Below are 21,846 nucleotides of genomic sequence, written 5' to 3' on the forward strand. Positions count from 1 at the left end.
GCACCTAGTGGGCTTGCAAGAATTGATACGGAAATCCTTATTCGTTGGAATCCATTTATCCTCCCAGAAATTGACTAAGGCCCCATTGGAAATTTGCCACCAAATCCCTTGCTGCAGAATCTTGCGGCCTTCAAGGAGACTAGCCCAAGCCCAAGAAGCTCGGGCACCTTTCGAAGCATTTAAAAATTTGAATTAGGAAAGTAAATGCCCTTCAAGAACCGTGCTACAAAAGAATTGGGGTACTTGAGAAGTCGCCATCCTTGTCGCGCGAGTAAGGCTTTGTTAATGTGATGTGATCAATTAAGCATTTCTTCAACTTTATGCAAGCAATTTGTTGTCCTTCTATTCAAAGTTCACTCTCTTATAATGTGATGTGATCCATCCTCACCAAAATTTTCTCTTATTATGAATCAATCTAATTTATAGTTACATACCAATAGGGATATCTATTGGGAAAAAATGTTGTCACCGAGAGATGCACAAGGATTAACATGCTTAAGAACAAATCCAATATAACTAATATCTTGTTTCAATATATGTATACAATTTCATATACAAGTAAGTAGCTGTAACAATGAGCAAAGCAATCCAATCATATATATGTATATATATATGTCAATTTTTTAATTTTTAATTTTTGTTTTTACATACGAATAAGATTAAGAATGGTTTTGACCTTGAACCTACCAATCCATTCAAGACCATCCTCAACCCACACAAAACCAAACAACCAACACAAAATATCATTCAATAATTATACAGAACTAGTCACATAACCGACCGTGAAGCAATGTAGTGGAGCAATTCTTTCAGTAAGATATGGTTGATATGTGTGATTACCATTATTTTCAATGACAATAGTGACCAAACCAGCAATTCTTCCCTCCTCCCTCATACCCTTTTTCTTCATCAACTCTACTGTGAATCCACCATAACAGATTTGTGAGTGAATTCCCATCATCAAACCCATTCAAATTCCTAATCTTACGCAAAGCGTTCTCTTTGTCATAAACCCCTTCCAACGCATGCAAAAACCCCTTCCATCCTTCTAAAACTCCCTCCCTCCCCAACGCTGTCGACGCCCATGCCACAAGATCCCTCACAAAACCACTTTCACAAAACAAAACCTCAGTGATTGGCGACAATGGCAACAACTGAATCCCAACCCTGCACTCCCTCCACTCAGCTGGTGCAAACCAAAGTCCATTGTCCCTCTTATTAGCCCACAAAACACCCACAACTCTATTCTGTCTAGTAAATTCCTCTGCATATATAGTCCCTCCCTCTCTCACATGCCACCATGTCTGAGCTGAATGAATTTCCATTGCTGCAATTGTCGAAGCAGTCGTCACAAGGTGTGTATCTCCATAAGCCAATCCCATCAATGCTGCCGCATAGTATGCGTTCACAGCCTCACTCGTGCTCTCTTGGTTTCGCCCGTCTGCAAATTCAGTCAGCCCTCCGGCCCAAGAGTGAAGTTTCCATAGATCAAAACACCGCAAACGCGGATATTTTGAATTTTCTCGCTTGCCCAAGTTCATGAAATCCGCCATTAACGAGTAAGCTTGCGGCCTATAGTTTCTCCCCCAAGTTGGATCAATCTTTGCAAGCACTGCAATTGCATAAAGAAAAAGCCCCAAATGGTAATGGTGATCATTGTATATTCCAAACCCGAAATCAGCCCCGGAATCCAAAGATCCTTGTTTAGTCACAATGCCACCCCACTTCCCGTCATACAAGAAACCATTTGTGCTAAAAGTTCCATCTAGCCATGGCTCAATTGTGTCCTTCAAGAACTTTCGAATACCCGGGATTGCATCGAAACAACCGACTTCTTCAGCAATCAATGCTAATCTTGCTGCTCTGGTAATCTGTTTCCCATAAAAATAAGATGATGTTGTTGTTGATGTTGTTGCTGGATTGAGAGCCTCAACATCTTTGATTAGTGCAGCAACAATTTCAGGGTATGATTCTTCATTGATGCCTCCAATTGAGTGCCAAGTTACAGAAACAGGGCTGGATTTCAATACCCATGAATCTCCAACAACACCCACAAGGTCTCCATCAATGCTTCTGTATTTGAAATCATCCAAAACAGTGATTTTACAATCACTGCTTGAAAGAAGCTGAAGATGGAGAGGGTGGGCAAGCATAAGCAAATCCCCCCAACCTCTCTTGTCCCATTTATATTCCAAACAAAATGGATTGGAAAACAGGGCATGGCCCGATACCGGATGACAATGGCTGAACCGATCAAGGATCGATTCATGTCGTGGGTTGGAATTTGGTACGATAGTAATCCGAATAATGCCGGAAAACCCATTGGAAGTTATGGAAGAAACGTCCTGACTCAGATTAATTGGTGAAGAAGCGTAGAGAAGCCATGTCTGATTGTTGTTGAGCTTAATGGTGTATTTAGTGAGAGAACTATTGGGAGAGATTTGAAGAATGGCATGAACTGTAGAAATCGAAAGCGATACACCATTGGTGGCAACACAGGTCAAATAAGGGCTTCCTCTGACGAGGAAGAACCTGAGATTGCTAGAAGGAAGGTCAAGAGTGACACTGAGATCACTGAATGAAGAAACAATGTGGGTTGAATTTGGGTTGGGGTTGTTTGATGCAAAGATGGTGAGGTCAGAGTTGAAAACCTGGTAGATGAAGGAAGAGTTGGAGAACTGAGATGGGTAACAGAGAGTGAGAGAGGAGAGAGAAAACTTGATGAGATAAGGGTGGATGTATTCAGGTTGATCACCATTTTTTAGGACGAAGTTTTGGAAGAAGGAATTGGTGGGTAGAGGGGATGAGAGGAGGTGGGGAGAGAAGAAGAGGGATGGGTCAGGAAGGACTGTGGATTGGGTTTTTGGGAAGAGGAAGGGATGGGTCGGTCGTCTGTAGGGTTCTGGCGGTGGCGGCGGTGGCGGAGATGGCTCACGTGGTGGTGGAGGAGGAGGAGAGGGAAGGGAAGGACGAGAACGAGGAGGAGGAGGAGGCCTGCGTTTTTTTTTGAAAATCCAAGACATTTCTCTGCCAATATTCCTCACGATGACCTAGCTCAATATATTTCTTTTGGGGCAAGAAAATGTTTCGCTACTTATAAAATAAAAATAAACATATATGTATACTGAAACTCGATACGTGTGAAAGATGAAAGAAATTTGATTAAAAAATACACAATGAAATTCAATAATAGACAATGAATTTTGACACACGTGTAGAGCGAGAGGAGATTAAGTGATTTGGGTTGACGGATGGTGAGTGAGTGGTGAAGGGAAAAATGGATGAGAAACACAAGGTTGCAGTTTGGAAGTGAAGTTTGATGTATTTTGAGAATAGGAAGGTGGGGGTATTATATATCAAAGGCATGCAAGTTAGATGGTGAAGGAAGGGATAACAAGGTGGGGGGTCTTGGAATATGTTTGGGGAATCAAGAAAGTCATAGAATGAAGGTTCTTTTTTGAGGTTTAGGAGCTTTGGATTGCTGGATTCATGCGTTGTTCTCTCCTCTCATTTGGTTCCCAAATGCCTTATGATACTTTGCAAGTTTTCCCATGGTTCCTATTCTGTTCGGGCTAGTGTAACACAAACATACCAAAAAAAAAAAAAAAAAAAACATTTTATTCTCTTGTGATTATATTAAAAAATAATTAAGGTTATGTTTGTTTGAAATTTTAGAATTTATTTTTAGAATTTTAAAAAATTATTGGCAAAAAAAAATATTTATAAAATTTGAAAAATTATTTTCATAAAAAATAAAGAGTATTTTTAATTTTTTGATTCTTTTCTTCAAAACAATGTAAATTTAACATTAAAGAATTTTCGAGTAATGCAAAAAAGAAAGTAATTATATTTAAATATATTATGGGAGACTTATATGTAGATTCTAATAAATGAATTTATTTGAATAAAAAAAAATAGATTTATTATCCAATAAGTTCTAGATGATAATTATTGTTGTTTTTCATCAAACGCTATTAAAAAATATCATTAATTGTTAGTTTTCAGCGACAATTTGAAAATTGTCACAAATTATAAGTTTTGGTTACAATTTAAAAAAATCGTTACAAAAAGACACTAATTTTCAACTTAGCGACAATTTGAAAAATTTGCCACAGAAAAGCATCAATAATTATAAGTTTTAGTGACAATTTAAAAAATCGTAACAAAAAAAATCACTAATTGTTAATTTTTAGAAGGACATGTATAAAATCATCACAAAAAATTATGTCTAAATATATTTAGTGACAAAAAAAATCATTAATTATCAATTTTTAAATTTATTTAAATTTGATAAAAATTAAAACAAACTATTAATACCTATTATTAGTTTTACTCGTATACTATTATAAATAGGATCGGGTTAAAATGGGCCGAGATCCCTATGCTAATTTTAAGTTGAATCATTATCAAACGGGTTTAAATCATTAGTCCAGCCCAATTTACGAGGCCGAATACTATTTCCAAAACTAAAAATGTAAGTCTAAATTGGGCCGCCAGCGGGTCGACACCAGGAGCCGGAGAGGGTGGGTAGGTGTCTGAAAACGGCCCCCTGGCATAATCTCAAAATCTGGACAAGTTTTAGAGAGAGAGTAGAGAGAGAGAGAGAGAGAGATGGCTGGGTTGTTCGCATGGGCAGCAGATGTGGTGGGAGGTGGTGGGCAGAGCAACGACGAAGACGATATCAATGCAATCCCAGTAGCCTTCACTCCAGAGCAGCAACAATACGCGAGACAGTTGGATCTCAAAGCATCTTCTCTCAACCGTTCGATCCAAGATCTACGGCTTAGACTCCCTCCCCCTGACATCTCCCAACGTCTTCCCCACCTCCACGCCCACTCCCTCGCCTCCAACGCTGCCCTCGCTCTCCAATTGAACGCTCACTCCACCACCAAGGAACAGGTTCTACTCATTTCCCACTCACGTGGCTTTTTCAATTTCAAGCAACTTTTCTTCACATGGGTATTTGATTTGATTTCAATTCAATTGCAATTTCTTCTTTATTATTGTACATATTGCTGTGATTCTTTCAATTTATAGGTTTTAGTGTTAAGAGTCTTTTGAGAATGTTTAATAATAATGCAGTTTTTTTGCTGTTCCATGTTGGGTTCCCTTATTCTTCAACAAATGGATTGATTTTGGGAAAGGAGAAAGGATCTAAAAAGTTATCTCTGTGTGTGCTGGGGGGACAAATAACTATTCAAAGTATCAGAATTCGGTCCATGATCATAGTCGTTTCAAATTAAAATTATTGTAGTCTGCCATGGCTCCTACTGTATAGGATTCAAGATTACCTTTTCTTTTTTCACATGCTCTGCATCATTGGTTTTATGGTTACAATTGGTTGTTGGATGAGTTTTGGTCCAAAGTCTGACCACTTTGGCACTGATCTTTTTGGCCAGGCACAACTGAGAGAGGTTACATTGCAAGAAGAAAATGCTGCATATGAAAAGGCTATATCCAATTGTGATAATAAAATACATGAGAAGTTGAAAGAAGCAGATCTATTTCGGACTAAGTTACAGGTTAGAGTTAAGCAACTAAAATTTATTTTTTTATTTTATTTTTTTGGATAAGAAAGGAATTTTAGATTTTTTAAGTGCTGCTCTCATAGCCTTCTGTTGGAGGATTCCTCACTCTTCTGCATTCAACTCTTTCTAAAGCGTTGTTTTTGTTTAATCCTTGGCATCTTCACTGAGGAAAAATATTACAGGAAATGGACTTGACTGAGAAAAATCTGAAGGACAAGTTGGAAAATGCGCTAGCTGCATTTCATGCCAGACAATCTGGAAAATTAGGTGAATTGTCTATTGATTCTGAAACTACAGTTGAAGCTCAAGACGTTATAGAAGCTTCAAAATCTGATGTACTGGACAAGTTAGAGAACAAGAAGCAGGAACTGGTCTGTTGCTTATTTCTCCTCATCCAGATATTCTTTTTTCGTTTTTGTTCTCTTTCTTTTTTTTTTTCCATTTTTATTTTTAGTTTCTGAAAACGTTTTATTATCTTCTTAGAGTTTAATGGAAGAGATGGTTGAAGTCTTGGAGAAAAAATGGGCACAGGTCCAAGAGAATGCACTGAAGCAGCCTTCTCCAGGTATTGTACATCATCCATTTACTTCTGCTTGTGTAACTTTTTTGAACTTTTATTGTATAATTGATAGGCAATGAGGATGGATTGGGTAAGTGGATAGGTTGCGAATATACTGTTGACATGGAAAATATGAGAAAGTAGAAGAAAGACATGGAAGGGACATGATATTAGAAGGATTTTGGGGCCCTCCTGTTCCCCATTTTGCTACTACTGCAACTACTTTTTACCTCTTGTACTCCCCTCCCTTTACTTATTTGTTTTCAATACTGTGCTTGTTCTATATTAACTATTAAGGATTCTAGACATATCTGGGACATGGCTGCCCTGTGGTCAATCAAACATAGTAAAAGACTGTCATAATCATCAATTTTTTATATGGACATGTCTCCTCTGTAGAGATGTCTCAACTATTTGATTCAGCATGCATTGTCAATTTTCTAGGAGTTGGATGCTATAGGACGGAAAAAGAAATCAAGTCCTAAGGCTGCCTACAATAGGAATTGTGGTGGGTTTTGGGTATGGAAAGTTTTCAAGATTAGGGTTCTAATGGGGGAAAGAAACAATCTAGGTTTTGAAGTGGTAAAGGACTGAGATTTGACCCTGTTTGAGGGCTTGAATAGCTGCTAAATCAGGGGTTTAAGGGTAGTTGAGGATCAATAGAAGGGGGAAGGGGTTAGAATTGATTGGGAATATATATGTTAGGTTTTGGGGCTAAAGAAGGGATCTTTCTAGTGTTGTGAACAACAATATGAGAATAATAACTTTGTGGGAGAGCCTTCCTTGATACCATTCTCATACCTACCTCTGCATCTAAGAAGTACGAACACAGATGCGGATATGGGACATGGGACACAACGATTTCAAAAAAATGGAAACACGGACACGGCGGGAATACGGCAATAAAATATATTTTCATAAATTTTTATTTGCTATCTAAATTAATATTACATCCACGAACAATCAATATTAACAAAAATTAACTCAAATTCTATAAATAAATAAATAAATTAAATAAATTAATTCTAATTCTATTTCCCAATGTGTCTCTTGAAAATAAATTAATTAAATAAGAGTACACGCCATGTGGCGTGTCCCATACGTGTCCCCGATGTGTCTGCCTATCCCCGAAGTGTCCGTGTGTTTGACATGGATATGGCACTTGTTTTTGAAGTGTCAGTGCTTCATAGGCTCCCATCTTATAGATCCCAAGGTCTGATCCTAGAATGCAGAGTAGGATCAGTCACTTGTCCAAGGATGAGATGGCTTCCATGGTTTGACCATCCTATATTAGGGATCTCGATGCCAACGTCGAGGCATCATCAGCCAACTTCCTCACTCATGACAAGCATCAGGCACCTCCACTGCCAGACTTGCTCTCTAACTAAGATTGATTGAGCTCTCTCACCTCTGCCACCTCCAATGCCCTCCCATCGTCTAAGTGTCCTCCATCTTCCCAGAAGGTCCCACTAGGACTCCTCACTACCATCCATCCACAGTAAGTTTGTAACTGACTGGTTACTAGTAAAAATCATTGCCTCTTTATATCTTTGCAGTATATGATAAATAATTTAACAAAGACTAATAATTTGAATGAGAGAAATTAGGTTCAATAATTTGAGGAGCTTCTGAATACTGACAACATATTTGTAACTAATTGGAAGCATAAACCCTCAAAAGAGAAAGGGTATGATTAGTATGATTTGTGCTCTTCTGAATGAACTAGTTTCCCCTACAACTTTGGAAATGTAGTGCTACTCACTTTTAAAGTGTGCTTTTGGGGAAATGGTATCCCTACCTTTGATTGGCACTTCAATAACTTTTGTTTTTATTTTTATTTATTGCATTGACAATCTGTTGACTTTTGGAAAAAATCCTTTCCATAAGGAAAACTGACCTATTGCTTCCTGCTCGATGTAGTGAAATAGATTGTTCACTGTAATAACAGATATTTTACTTTGGCCATCTCTGTTGTTTAAGCTGTCCTAACGTGATGCAATTTTCTTCAGCTCAGAGAGAGAAAATATTGGATAGACAGCTACACAGCCTAATTGAACAACTAGCCACCAAGCAGGTGTGCTTTAGCTATTGTGAATTTGCTTTATATGAAGATTTTTGCTGATGTGACTTTGAGAGGGAATTCCTTTTATCTTGTTGTGTCCTTGTAGGCCCAAGCAGAGGGGCTGGTCAGTGAAATCCATCTGAAGGAGATGGAACTAGAGAGGTTAAATGGGCTGTGGAGGAGTCTTGAAACCAGCACAGCGGAGGTCAATGCAGCTAGGAATCGGTTTGGAAGAAGCAATTCTGAGAAGGGATCTCTTTCCTCTGATTACATTGTTGACCCTCATCACAGGCCTTCTTATCACTTGGGTGGCCGAACTGAAAATCTCATGCTACTCAGGTCGGCTTTCGTGCTCTACATTCTAGCTCTGCACATCTTGGTCTTCATCAGAATTTCATTCTAAAAATGTATTGGTTCCATTAAATATTGTAATATGTCTTCACCTGCTGAACCTGATATATATGATTTTTCATTCTATTGTACTTCAGGTTTAACCAGAAACATGTTTCATGTATATATAATGAAATACTTTATTTTTACTGTGTCAAAACTGTGAGATGAGTTGCTGCTTTATTTTAATATGTCGACAGTAAATTTCTCTTAGCATTAAGAGAAGAGAAGGCAATAGAGTAGATCACAAAGTGCACAAAAGACAAATAATTTACAAATCGCAGGTTGTGGTAGTTAGGCAATTAAATTTCGGTGGCATTTGTAGACTTGTGTTAAAACTTACATTTTTGTTGGTTGAGGCATATCATTATATACTATCAAGCTGTTAATTTCATCTAGTGTCTGAGACTCCAAACTCATGAATTTTCGTTGTTGAATCATAACTTGTTACTATAAGAAGTTTTCATCTTGAGATTTTTGAAATAATCCTAAACACTGAACTCTTTTAAGGTTTTGTAGCGAGGTTTTGTTTGGAAACATCACTTTTTAACCTAGAAGTCCAAAAGTCACTATAAAAATCAAAAAGTTAACAACTTATATAAAAAAGTTAAAGATTCTTTTTTCTTTTTATTTTTTGCACATCTTTTTATAAAAAAATCAAAAAGTCATCTCAAACATATTAGTTTTTTTATACTATATTTTAGTCAAAAAATTAAAAAATTGCTAAAAAAATATGTTCCCAACCGAGGCTTAATTCTCAAATCCCATCTATGTGGTCATTTGGGGAGGAGCTTCATCCTTCCAGTTTGAAAGTAAATTTTTAAGTGTTTTACCCAAGGTTTCAAAAAGTGGTTGTGGTCGTCATAACGATTGCGGTGGCGAGGTATAAAAGCCATAATGTAACGGTTGCAGTAATCGGAACCGTGATTTTTTTAATTTTTCGCATAATTTGAAATTTTTAAGCATATTTTTTTCTTTCTAGAATCACATATATTAGGATTTAAAATAGATTTTGATAAATTTTTATTGATTTTTAAGTATGATCAAATGTATTTCTTATTTTCAAATCACTATAAAAAGAGTTTTTTACATTTTATTTTAATAGTTAATGATTTTAAGAATAATTGATTTTAAATATCTATAAATTATTTTTGACCAATACCTACACTAATTGAATAAAAAATATTCACAATTATTAAATGAAATGATTATAAAAATAAAAATTGTGCCATAAACAAAAATTATGAAGAAAATAAATTTATATAAGATTTTTTTCTTTGGGTTTGGATCACTTGAGTATTTGTTCTTTTTTGTAAGCTTTTATTTTTTTTTATTTTTTTAGAAAAAGAAGTTATTCAGAATATTATAAAAAGGTGTAACGGCGTGTAACAGACCGTTACGACCATTATGTAACACCGAAATGGTCGTTACACATGTGAATTTCTATCACACCGTTATAATGGCTATAACGAGTGACGGAAACTACCACAATCGTTACGTGACGGTGTTACGTAATGGTTGCGCTGCTTTTTAAAATCTTGTTACCACATTTTAGACAAACAAGGTTTAATGATTGCTCAATTCTTGCACCCATCTTATTTGTGGTGAGAAAATTAAATATGGGTTTATTCACATATCTATCTAAGAATTCTATATGGTTACATTAGGAAAATAAATTGTTTGATGTAATTTTTTTCATGCTGTGGTGTAATTTCTGACGCATGGACATAAGAAATGTACACGGGACTTTAGCATGGTCAGAAATTATTGAATATTCATTCCATGTTTCAAAGGTGAAGCTTCGTGTTCACCATGTACATGGGACACGTAACACGGTCCTCAAGACCTGCTGAAGTGAACTGTGTAGATTCTTGTACTGCAAAAAAAATAGGGCTTCAACGTATACTCAACACTTTCCTCTGAAATATCAAATGTGCAAACATAGGCCCTGAATCATTTTATTTTCAATAGTTATTATTCTCCTTCCAAGTGTAATTAGTTATGCTGTTTAGGATGTTTTCTTCTTGGACATATACTTGGCAGCTTTTTCCAACTTTATGCCAATAAAAATCCGGGTGCTCCATGAAATGAATAACTTATGGATTTGAGCTTTTGATCAATGATTTCAGGTGTTAGATTAAATAAAGCCCTTTCGAAATAGGATAGATTTAAACAAATGCAACATTCTTATAAAAATTAAAGGACATAATTTTTTGTACAGTAATTTGCTTTCATATGGTATAATTATTATTTTTTTCTTTTTTCTTTTTTCTTATATAAAAAAAATATTACATCCACATTTTTATTTGATAAATAAAGAATATTACATCCACAGTTTTGACTCTGCAAAAATTCTTAAAAACCACTCGGACTGTTGAAATAAATATAAATGTTGGCTATATAACTATATCTTTATAATTAAAAATATGCTTATCCAAGATTGTCTCACTGAGTTCCTAGCTAAGCATATTTCTGAAGATTCCCACGGACAGTTCTTCCTTAGTCTTCTTCTATCTTCAACATCTGAAGCAAAAATTCATTCCAAGTGTCAATGGGGCCTGGCATGCACCAGTGGACACAGTCAGCTAGGGTCTTATTCTCATTTGGCCCGTGCCCATAATGGTTTGGGTGACCATCTGGCCTCATCGCCATTGCTTCTGTAGTATCTAGTATCCTAAATTTCAAGCCCTTCTTTCTCCCTTCAATTTCTGCTGCCCTGAGCTCCTCCACTTGAGTCAAATAGAACTCCAAATTATACCCATCCAACTTCATTTCTTCTTTTGTAAGGGGCCTTGTTCTCACACAATTCCCCCCTTCATTCCAATACCCATTCTCAAAGTGTGCAGGTGAGAATGTCCTCAAAATGGTCAGCCCCTTAAAGTTTTGATGGTTCAAAATGGTCCTAAAGGCAGCACGGAAGGCCATTCTGTATCCATAGTACCTAGTCAGGTCTGTGATGTTCCTTCTATGGCAGACATGACATCCAACGACCTTACCTTTTTCATAATATATGAATGGTCTAAAGAACCATTGACCTGCTGATATGATCACAATATCAACATTTTCAATCTGAGTTGCCCAGGCTTCATCAGCCTCATCCAAGTATAGGTTCATGCGGCTATTGAGGGAATATCCATTGGGGTCAGCGTCACGGGTTCTAACCAAGAGTGGGGACCAAAGTGCTTTCATAGTGAAGTCGTAGTCAGTGTAGAGCCAACGTCTGAATTTTGTATCTTGCACTTCAGAAACATCTACTGGATAGGCTGCCTGAAAAAAGTACAGATGAAAAGATTAACAGCTAATATGAATACTTTCTGATCCATACGACACACCTCAATTATATTTTTAAATCTACTATCAGCTATTCATTATGGGACTTGTGAGCTCTAGAAATGTTCAAATAAAAGCAGGGGATTTTGTTGGGTTCTCAAGATGTACCTTAATCTTCTTATCAGTTGATGGGTTCTATTTGCATACCATTTGCATTAAGATTTCATGATGGGAAGGCAGTGTGTAAATGTATCTTATTATATTATGCATACATATACACTGCAATAAACCCATTGATTATGCTAGATCTTGTGTAACATAGCACCTACATAATATCAAAAACTGAAAAGGGTGGTTGTTAGACTTGAAGTTGAAATATTACTTGGTATATCTATCTATACATAATGCTATAATGAGTTACTGAGCACTTACACTAGCCAAGAGGCATGTCAATGATTGCATTTGGTTTCTTCCCACTGAGTCCCCAACAAAGGCCAAAGTCTTACCTCTACCAAGCTCCAAGAACTGAACTGCGTTGAAGAGAGGTAACTCACATTCATCTGGTTTCCACCTCCATTTCATAAATTCTGTGTCTGGTCTCCCAAACTTCATGCAGTTTTGTCGATCATCAATCACACATTTAGTCTCATTTGTGTAGTAAGGTTCCTTGGGATATGGAACCCAGTTTCCATTAAATATGTCACACTTCTGATCCAACTCAACATTTGTTGAATCATTGGTTGTATTCTGGGGAGAATGCAAAGCCAAGGACAAATTGTTTTTCTGAAAGAGAGGGACTGAGCTATTGATCCTAATCTCTACTGACCGTGTAATGAAGGGTGAGTTGTTATATAGATAGAGAGGGATTGTGGTGAGAAGAATTAGGGTTAGCATTGGTAGGATAGCCTTTTTGGAGCTGTAGAGAGCGGTGCTCTTCCCACTGGGAAGCTCCATGGTGTTGATCTTCATCTGAGAATAGTATGAAGTAGAAGCTTTACATTTGGTCTATGTATAGGTTTACTAATGTCTGAGATGAGTTTATATGGTTGAAATTTGGAATGTATTTTATATGAAATGTCATCTAGGTTATGAAGTTAAGTGCTCCTGGAATTTTTTTCCAAGGCTGGTTTGGAGTGAAAGCAAACAATTGTCATCATGATATATCATTGAAGGCAAAGTTGGACATCATCTTCCTTTCCCACTGTTCATTAGAAATTTATTATAGTATGTTCATAGTTTTTTCAAGGATCTGAGCTAGGTAATTTACCAAATTGCTCATCTATGTTTTTGGTCATTCATACATAATAATTGAGGTAAACTTCTATATGTGTAATTGACACTCTTTTTTTAACATGTTGTAGCAAATGACTTGGATGTTTTGTTTGGATCTTGGATTTTATTAATGGAAAGAAAAATGAATTTATTTATATATGACTTTCATGGATAATTAAACCAAAAACAAACAACAAAAAAAAGAAAAAAGATAAGAAAAGATTTTTGATAAATTTCTATTCATTCTCTTCTCATTTTCCTAACCAACTGATCATAATATTGTACTACTGACTAACCCTTTTTCCCTTTTTGTTTGTCTTCTTATTGGTTAACCAGTTACAACTAGAAACCCTAAAACCAACTAGAGAAACCTTTGCATGCTCTAGAAGATTAAATGTAATGTTGATACTTGATACCATTAAATGGATATTTCAATATTTGATCCATTCATTGACATTTAAATTAAAATATTCATATACTTGAGTGGTTTCATTATATGTACAACATGTATTACTGGTTGCAGTTCAATATCTATCATTTTTCTATCAAACAAAGATGTTTCTCAAATTTTTCTTGAAGCAAGATTTGAAGCAGTGGGATGCTTACTAATTCTAATATTAGGTATATTGCATGTGATTTTATGTAAACCTCTATGATCACTGATCAGGTGAGATGTCCCCAACATAAGGTATGAACATGTATGATGAAGAGCCCTAATTTCTTACTTATTAAACAACAAGGTTCTGTGAATGCAGTGAATTATGATGGAAGTGTGTACCTACTAATTATTAGTCAAGATTTTTGTGTCCATCTTTTTTGTTGTGCAGTTATTACAGACATCAATCATTTTTGTGTCCACCTCATGGCTAGAATTGCCAATGTGTCCTATAATCTGAAGGTGTTTTTTTGGTGGTGTTGTCTACATAGCGTAACTTGGTGGCAAAGTAGTTGATCATTACAATGCCTCGGCCACCATTTTTTTTAAAGGTTACGACATTAATTTTTAATGTTAATATAATCATGATTTGTCCAATGAAGCTATAGCATGCCAAATTGGCATCAATTTAACACTATGGTTACCATTTGAATATGAAGCCTCTACACCTAGGATTGGGTAGATCTCATACAATAACTGTCTAAACTCCATTTATTTTTTCTAGAATAATCACATACACTTTTTTCATTGTAGATCTACTACTAGAAATTCAATATGTATTCTTGAATAATCTCATTTTTCAATTATTCAATCATTTTATCTACCAAGTTCAATGTTGGCTAGATGTATCTACATTTCTCATTCAATAGGCACAAATAGGTGGATTTCTACATAGAACTAATAATAAAATACAAGTTGAGCACTGTGAGTGGAACGGGCTCTTCCTTGGCAAGCGCCACTATCTAATGTGTATGGCCACCATTATTTTTCGTGTTCAATTCTGTCAGTAGAATTCTTAATTATTAATGTGAATTCTATGACCTTGTACACAGCGAGTCACAAATGTATGTATGTGTAATAAACACCAACCACCAAAAAAAATATGTGTCGGTTATCAAAAAAATAAATGAATGTATGTATGTGTAGCACAATGTTCTCCATTTAGTGAGGCAGTGCCTTAATACCTACGTCAATAGGTTCATATATATTTTACCAAATTTTTAATCTTGAGTGAAAGAGAATTCACTCAAATTGCTCAATCAATTAATTTCTGGTACACTTGACCTATCATGGATTAAGCAAAGATCAATTGGGTTGAAGTTTTACTATGAATGATTCATGCCAATGTTCAATCAATTCAATTCCAAATTTAGCCATGAAACCATTTGGAGGACTAATTGCTTAGGTGTTATTTCAGCCTTATAGGTAAGGTTTCTCCTTAGAAAACGCAATAATTTTTTGATATGCTTTCCAGTATTATTTTAATATTGATTTATGCAAGTGATAAATAGATGTCATTTTCAAGTTGCCATCTTAACAAAAACTTGTATAACTTGCCTTTCAACACAGATGATCATATTATTTCTGTGGTGAAGAAGACAATTTTCAGATTCATCTGTTTTTGTGTAACAATTGCCCATGTAGCTTGGATTTTTATATGCGCATAAGTTTATTGAGGCGATTAATAATTTGTTTAAACTTAGCTTGACTTGTTTATATGAAGAGCTAATATTGAACGAGTTTTTAACGAATTGATATTGAACGAGTTCTTAATGAGTTGAACATGAGTCGAGTTCAAGTAACTGGATTTGTTCTACAGTCCAATTCACAAGTTATGGAGGGGAAAAAAAAAAAAGGAAGCAAAAGAACAAGTGTGACATGTTCAATTAGGACTTTACATGATTTTCATTTAGTTAGAAAGCATTTCCATTTTCAACATTTGAAACAAGAACTCATTCCAAGTGTCAATGGGGCCAGGCAAGCACCAATGGACACAGTCAGCAATAGTCACATTTTCATGTGGCCAATGCCCAAAATGGTTCGGATGCCCATCTGGCCTCAACACCATAGCTTCAGTTGTATCCAACAACCTAAATTTCAACCCCCTTCTCGCTCCTTGTTCTACTGCCCTTTTCATCTCGTCCACTTGAATCAGGTAGAACTTCAAGCTATCACCCTCCAACCTCATTTCCCGGCCCGTAGCAGGCCTCGTCCTCGAACACCTCCCCCCTCTGTTCCATTCCCCATTCTCAAAATGCGCAGGCGACAGAGTCCTCAGAAAAGTTACTCCCTTGAAGTTTTGACTGTTCCACAGGGCTTGGAAAGCTGTTCTAAAGGCCTTTCTGTATCCGTAGAACTTGGTGAGGCTTGTTAGGTTGTTGACGTGGCAGTTGTAGCACCCAATGACGTGGTGGTTTTCGTAGTATATTTGTGGACCGAAGAACCACTGGGAAGCCGACAAGATAACGTAGTCATATGATTCGATCTCGTTGGCCCAGTCCTCGTTGGGCTGGTCTAGATAGAGGTTCACAAGGCGGTCATAGGTTGGGCCTGTGGGATAGGTGTTGATGGCCTTGACCAAGTATGGTGACCAGAAAGTTGCCAAGGTGAAGTTGTGATCCTTGTATAGCCAATGCCTGAACCTTGGGTCTTTGGTCTCGGACACATCTAAAGGATAGACCACCTTAAAAAGCCAATAAAACAGTTGACATTGTGTCAAGTATGAATAATGATATACAAATGCCACAGAGTTCCCTGTTTAAATTAAAATGCCATTCTGAATGAATTTTTTGTGTTTAAAAATTATTATGTTTTGAGGATGATTATTGAATACTAGTAGTTACATTGAGTTATTTATTTGAAACTTACTGTGGCTAGGAGGCACAACAAGGATTGAGCTTGGTTTCTTGCCACAGAGTCCCCAACAAATGCCATAGACTTCCCTCTTACAAGCTCCAAGAACCCAACTGCGTCAAAGATGGGTAGCTCGCAGTGGTTGTCTGGTTTCCACCTCCACTTCAAGAACTCTCTGTCTGGTCTCCCAAACTTCATGCAGTTTTGCTGATCAAAGATCACATTGCAAGACTCATTGGTGTAGTAAGGTCCATTTGGGTACTGAACCCACTTCCCATGAAACATGTCGCATCTCTCTCCTGACTCTGTGTTCTTCTTCACATTGTTATGATCAGTAAGAGTGAGAGACCAACATGACCATGGTGTTGGTGAGATCTCGAGCAGGTTGACGGGGACAAGGGTGATCAAGAGATATAGGGTTAGGGTTGATAGAAGAACTATTATGCAGGTGGTGTGAATTGTTTTTTGGTTTCCTCTCATGGATGGGAAGAACTCAAATGAGATGAACAGTAGCAGAAGAATGAGGGTGAGGATTGCCTAGGAAACTATACAATTATTCTATTTGTATACTAGTGGATGGATGGTTGTCTTTTCGTGGCCTTGGCAAGTTGGCATTTATAAGAGCAACGCGCTACTCTCAGAATTCATACATAGAAATTTATCCGACAAATTAATGTGTTTTCTAAACTTATTTTAGGTACACGATCTCATCATAAAATAGTAGTTGAATGCGGACATGATAATATTTTTTCATAGTAAATTTTCATGGATGAAATTTGAGTCCGTAACTTATAATGTTGTCTAAAAATAAATATTCATAGTGGCTACAATTCCTATACATCACTGAGAAGTTAAAGATTCGAATATTGTAATAGACAGAATTTTCTCTATATAAATACTATCAATATGTCCACAAAAAACAATTAAAAACATTTCTTGTATTTTTTTAAATCAATTTTTTTCCTTGTTACATGCCTCATTCATCAAGGAGAGTGTAAATTTGTTTACATAGTGTAAACAAAACACACTCCATTATTGATCAATTTTTACACTTTTTGTAGATTACCTCATTGTTTCAGCCACTGATAAAGTGTGTTTGTTCACCCACTCTCGTTCATCAAGTGCACCACAAATTTTGATGGCATAGACCAATTGTCAGAAGTTCACTGCAAGGATTGTACTTGGTTAAGATTAGATTCCGTTTATGTTTTTTATTTTTTATTTTTTGAACCATGAAGAAGGAATAAAAAATCAATATAGTTTTGACAAAAATTTTATAATATCTTCCGGACAAAATGATGGCATTGTGAGGTCTTATTGAAGCAAAACGTGATAAAAAATAGAATAAAATAAATAAATGGGAGTGTCATCTACGCTCTCTTTTTTTGGGGAAAAAAAAAAAAAAAAAAAACTTTGAGTAACGTTTACTAAATCATCATTATGTGAAATCATCGCAGGAAAGCATGAAAAGAAAATTTGTCACCTTTTAAATTTTTTTAGAAACTTTTTATTAAAAATTATGTACAAGTATGCATTTTAATCTCCTTTAACTTAACAATAAAAGATAAGATACCCTCAACTCTCGCCTTGGGTGAGGGTGATGAGATGAACAAATATTTATTGCAAATTGCAATGATGACACCATCTTATAAGACAACTAAATAGATGAGATTGATTTTAATTAAAATTATGCATATCATATAATAATGTCACGTAGTATGATCTTTACTTTCAATATTAACTCTTATATATTTTATTTCTCAAATTTTAAGGCAGAATTTTAAATTTGTGAAAAGATTGATGGAGAGAGAGAAAGAGAAAAACAAAGCGCAAAAAAAAAAGAAAAGATTTTACTTTAACTTTTATTTTGCTTTCCTCATTTATAGAAGGGAATCGTGGGAGAAGCAAGAAATGCTCCAAGTTAGATGATGTTATTTACTTTAGCGTGATGTGGGTTACTCTCAAAAGATCAAATTGAATGTTGAAAATTAATTCTATGTTAAATGTTTGAAGCTAACTGATTTAACTTTTGAGAAATGAAACTAAAAAAAAAAAAAATTTGAAATAACTCCAATTAAATATGAGGATGTTATTGAACTCTTGCATGTATATATGTCGCATATTAATTAACATTACAAGTAATTGTAACCTTCGGCTCTATCAGGCCCATTTTCATCGACAATACACTATCATCTTATATGTAAAACACAAATGCAAAATTTCTTTTGTGGTCACAATTTCCTCAAATGAGGACTAACATTTCAATACCGCCCAATGGCTACAAAAACGCAATCCTTCTCATCCTAACTCTAATTCTCGCCATTCTGATTGTTCTTCACTATATTCATGACAATTCATCAAAGATTAATGCTGGTATTTCAGGACCTCTCCATGGAGGCAATAACAAGTCATCCTCGGCTTTGCAACATGATAAGGTGAATGGAATTGGAATGAGAAGGGTAGGGAACAAATGCAACATGTTTAGTGGGAAATGGGTTCCATATCCAAAAGGGCCTTACTACACAAACAACACTAGATGTTATATTACAGATGGACAGAATTGTATGAAGTTTGGGAGACCAGACACTGAGTTCATGAAGTGGAGGTGGAGGCCAGATGATTGTGAGCTACCTCTATTTGATGCAGCTCAGTTCATGGAGCTTGTAAGAGGGAAGTCTATGGCCTTTGTTGGGGACTCTGTGGCAAGAAATCAAGCTCAATCCTTGTTGTGCCTCCTAGCCAATGTAAGTTTCATATAAATAACCCAATGTAACTACTAGTATTCAATTATCATCCTCAAAACATAATAATTTTTAAACACAAATAATTCATTCAGAATGGCATTTTAATTTAAAACAGGGAACTCTATGGCATTTGTATACCATTATTCATACTTGACACGATGTTAACTCTTCTATGGGCTTTTTAAGGTGGTCTATCCTTTAGACGTGTCCGAGACCAAAGACCCAAGGTTCAGACATTGGTTTTACAAGGATCACAACTTCACTATGGCCTTTGTTGGGACTCTGTAGCAACAACAATGCTGCATCTCCTAATTTATCACCCCTTACCATCTTAATGATATGGCATTGAGATTAGACTCCACATGATAGAATATTTAACAAATCAAAATTTGACACTTGTCACGCACATCATTAGGGGTAATAAATTAGGTGTCACAAGCATTTTTCAAAAAAAAAAGTAAATGACATTTTTCATAGTTTGACTCAAATTTTATTTTAGTTCATACTCTTTAACTTCAGTTTTAATTTGGTTATTCGGTCCAAATTAGATTTTAAAATTTACAATTTTGTAACATATGTACACGTAAAAAAAAAATTACGGTAATTTGGATGAAATGACCAAATTAAAACAAGATTTATAGTGTATGGATTAAATTATTTAAATTGCAATAATAAGGATCAAAGTAAAATTTAAATCAAACTATAAAGATTAAAAATGTAATTTATCCCCAAAAAGGAAGAAAGTGTACAAAATGCAGTGTGGTATCAACACTGCATTCATTCTGGTGGAATTTGGGCTCACACAATTTAAATATAGTGTTGTCAGCACACCATCCTTGGATTGTTTTTAGGTCCATATGATTTTCTCTACCCAAAACGGTAATGATATAGATTTAAAAAAAAAAATTTACAGAAAAGTGTCCAAAATATACTGCGGCAACACAATAATGATTTCATGCAAATGAGTCCATCCAAAATGAATGTAACACTGCCAACATATCACTCTGAAAAATTTTGGAAATTTTTCTAAGTCTATATTATCTTCTTCTTTTTTCACAAAAAAAATAAGCATGGAGTGTGACAACACTACATTCTGAATCTCTGGACACTTTTATATATATATATATATACATATATAAACTCTCTAGATTTATTTTTCAAGAATTGCTTATAAAAATTTGTGATTGTACATTTGTAAATCAGGTTGCCACTGCAGTAGAAAAACCATATGCAAAGTACCCAAAATCCAGAAGATGGTTCTACCCAGAATACAATTTCACACTAGCACTTCTAATGACCACTCATCTAGTCAAAGCCCTTGGCGTCTCATCTTCTTCCATGAACTTAGAGCTCTACTTAGACGAGGTCGACGAGGAGTGGGCATCCCCGGTTGAAGATTTCGACTACGTCCTAATCTCATCGGGACATTGGTTTTCGAGGCCTTTAATGTACTATGAAAAGGGCAAGTTCATTGGCTGCAACACATGTAGCGAAGAGGCTGTGAGGGTCCAAGGCAAGTACTTAGGATACAGAAAGGTCTTTCGAACGGCGTTTAGGATGTTTTTGGACAGTCAAAAGTTTAAGGGGACGGTGATTTTGAGGACGATCACTCCAACCCACTTTGAAAAAGAGGATTCGGAAGGGAGAGGGAATTGCGTGAGGACGAGGCCGTATAGGAGAGATGAAGTAAAATTGGATTGGAATATTTGGCAATATTATTTGATTCAAGTGGAGGAGTTTTGGGCGGCGAAGAGGGAGGCGGAGAAGATAGGGAAAAAGTTCGAGTTGTTGGATATTACTGAAGCCATGTCTCCGAGGCCAGATGGTCACCCGAACCATTATGGGCATGTGTTGGAAGAGAGGTTTATGCTTTATTCTGATTGTCTGCATTGGTGCTTGCCCGGACCCATTGATATGTGGAATGAGCTTTTGATTCAAATAATGATGAGGAAAGAGGGCCAAGATGTCATTTGATACACGGAACGGTAGTTTAATAAAAAGTTTTTCACGGTTTGGATAAATCTATGAAGCATTCCAAAATGAGGAATGAGGGCAAAGACGTCATTTGGTATTTGGGAAAGTAGTTTATAGTGGCGAAAATCAAATTAATTTTGGATAAATCTATGAAGCTTTCCAAATTACAATTCATGTGAGGCTGTTTATAGCCAGATGGTTGGAGAAATACATTCGTATAATTGTTTGTTTTGAGTGATAATATCAGATAAATAGTTGGATAAATTTATAACAATGTACATAAACTCTTTGATTTATTGTAGCAGGGGTATATATTTTCTTGGTTCTTTAACAGTTTTCTCCTTATTAATTTGTTCACCACTGCGCTAATGGCTGAAATGCTGTTTGTTTAATGGGAAATTCTTGGAAAATAAAAAGGGCCAAAAAGAAAAGAGGGAAAATTTGAAATCTTCACTAAAAGTTGTAGAAATTGTAATGGAAAACTTGAAATTAGTTACCCTAATTGTAACTCGAAAAATAATCCCCTAGCTATAATTTAGGCACATAATAATAAATAAATAAAAGAGTTAATTACCTAAAAGTTTTATTTATAAATATTATGGTCGCTCAGGTCTTATCTAAGATTTTTTGAACTAATAAGTCCTATTTACGATGTGTTTGATTGAGAGATTTGGAAAATGATTTGGAAAGCAAAAGATAAAAAGTGTATGAAACTATGTGAAATGTAGGTATATTTAATTCACATTTAACATATCTGT

At 35.8% G+C, this 21,846-nt stretch overlaps 5 protein-coding genes across 5 annotated transcripts; 2 read left to right on the forward strand and 3 right to left on the reverse strand.

The window, feature by feature from the left end:
• Nucleotides 1-578: 578 nt before the first annotated feature.
• LOC114285518 (glucan endo-1,3-beta-D-glucosidase) lies at nucleotides 579-3,327 on the reverse strand. The gene has a single exon (XM_082897482.1). The coding sequence runs from the start codon at nucleotides 3,021-3,023 to the stop codon at nucleotides 849-851; it is 2,175 nt and encodes a 724-aa protein (XP_082753608.1). The 5' UTR covers nucleotides 3,024-3,327; the 3' UTR covers nucleotides 579-848.
• Nucleotides 3,328-4,503: 1,176 nt separating this feature from the next.
• Nucleotides 4,504-8,699, forward strand: LOC114285519 (golgin family A protein). The gene is made up of 6 exons (XM_028228560.2): nucleotides 4,504-4,899; nucleotides 5,400-5,522; nucleotides 5,711-5,899; nucleotides 6,012-6,093; nucleotides 8,097-8,161; nucleotides 8,256-8,699. Exons 1-6 carry the CDS (start codon nucleotides 4,612-4,614, stop codon nucleotides 8,550-8,552), a joined length of 1,044 nt encoding a protein of 347 aa, XP_028084361.2. The 5' UTR covers nucleotides 4,504-4,611; the 3' UTR covers nucleotides 8,553-8,699.
• Nucleotides 8,700-10,767: 2,068 nt separating this feature from the next.
• LOC114285491 (protein trichome birefringence-like 19) lies at nucleotides 10,768-12,964 on the reverse strand. The gene is made up of 2 exons (XM_028228533.2): nucleotides 12,242-12,964; nucleotides 10,768-11,806 (listed from the first exon to the last, which is right to left on the reverse strand). The coding sequence occupies exons 1-2, from the start codon at nucleotides 12,776-12,778 to the stop codon at nucleotides 11,039-11,041; spliced, it is 1,305 nt and encodes a 434-aa protein (XP_028084334.2). The 5' UTR covers nucleotides 12,779-12,964; the 3' UTR covers nucleotides 10,768-11,038.
• A 2,284-nt stretch (nucleotides 12,965-15,248) lies between these two features.
• On the reverse strand, nucleotides 15,249-17,547 carry LOC114285492 (protein trichome birefringence-like 19). Its single transcript, XM_028228534.2, has 2 exons — nucleotides 16,386-17,547; nucleotides 15,249-16,200 (listed from the first exon to the last, which is right to left on the reverse strand). Exons 1-2 carry the CDS (start codon nucleotides 16,848-16,850, stop codon nucleotides 15,427-15,429), a joined length of 1,239 nt encoding a protein of 412 aa, XP_028084335.2. The 5' UTR covers nucleotides 16,851-17,547; the 3' UTR covers nucleotides 15,249-15,426.
• Nucleotides 17,548-18,528: 981 nt separating this feature from the next.
• LOC114285493 (protein trichome birefringence-like 19) lies at nucleotides 18,529-21,430 on the forward strand. Its single transcript, XM_028228535.2, has 2 exons — nucleotides 18,529-19,114; nucleotides 20,318-21,430. Exons 1-2 carry the CDS (start codon nucleotides 18,617-18,619, stop codon nucleotides 21,086-21,088), a joined length of 1,269 nt encoding a protein of 422 aa, XP_028084336.2. The 5' UTR covers nucleotides 18,529-18,616; the 3' UTR covers nucleotides 21,089-21,430.
• The last annotated feature ends 416 nt before the right edge of the window (nucleotides 21,431-21,846 follow it).

The sequence above is a fragment of the Camellia sinensis genome, chromosome 1 (assembly GCF_055761805.1).
Source record: "Camellia sinensis isolate YWXY chromosome 1, ASM5576180v1, whole genome shotgun sequence".
Taxonomy (NCBI): domain Eukaryota; kingdom Viridiplantae; phylum Streptophyta; class Magnoliopsida; order Ericales; family Theaceae; genus Camellia; species Camellia sinensis.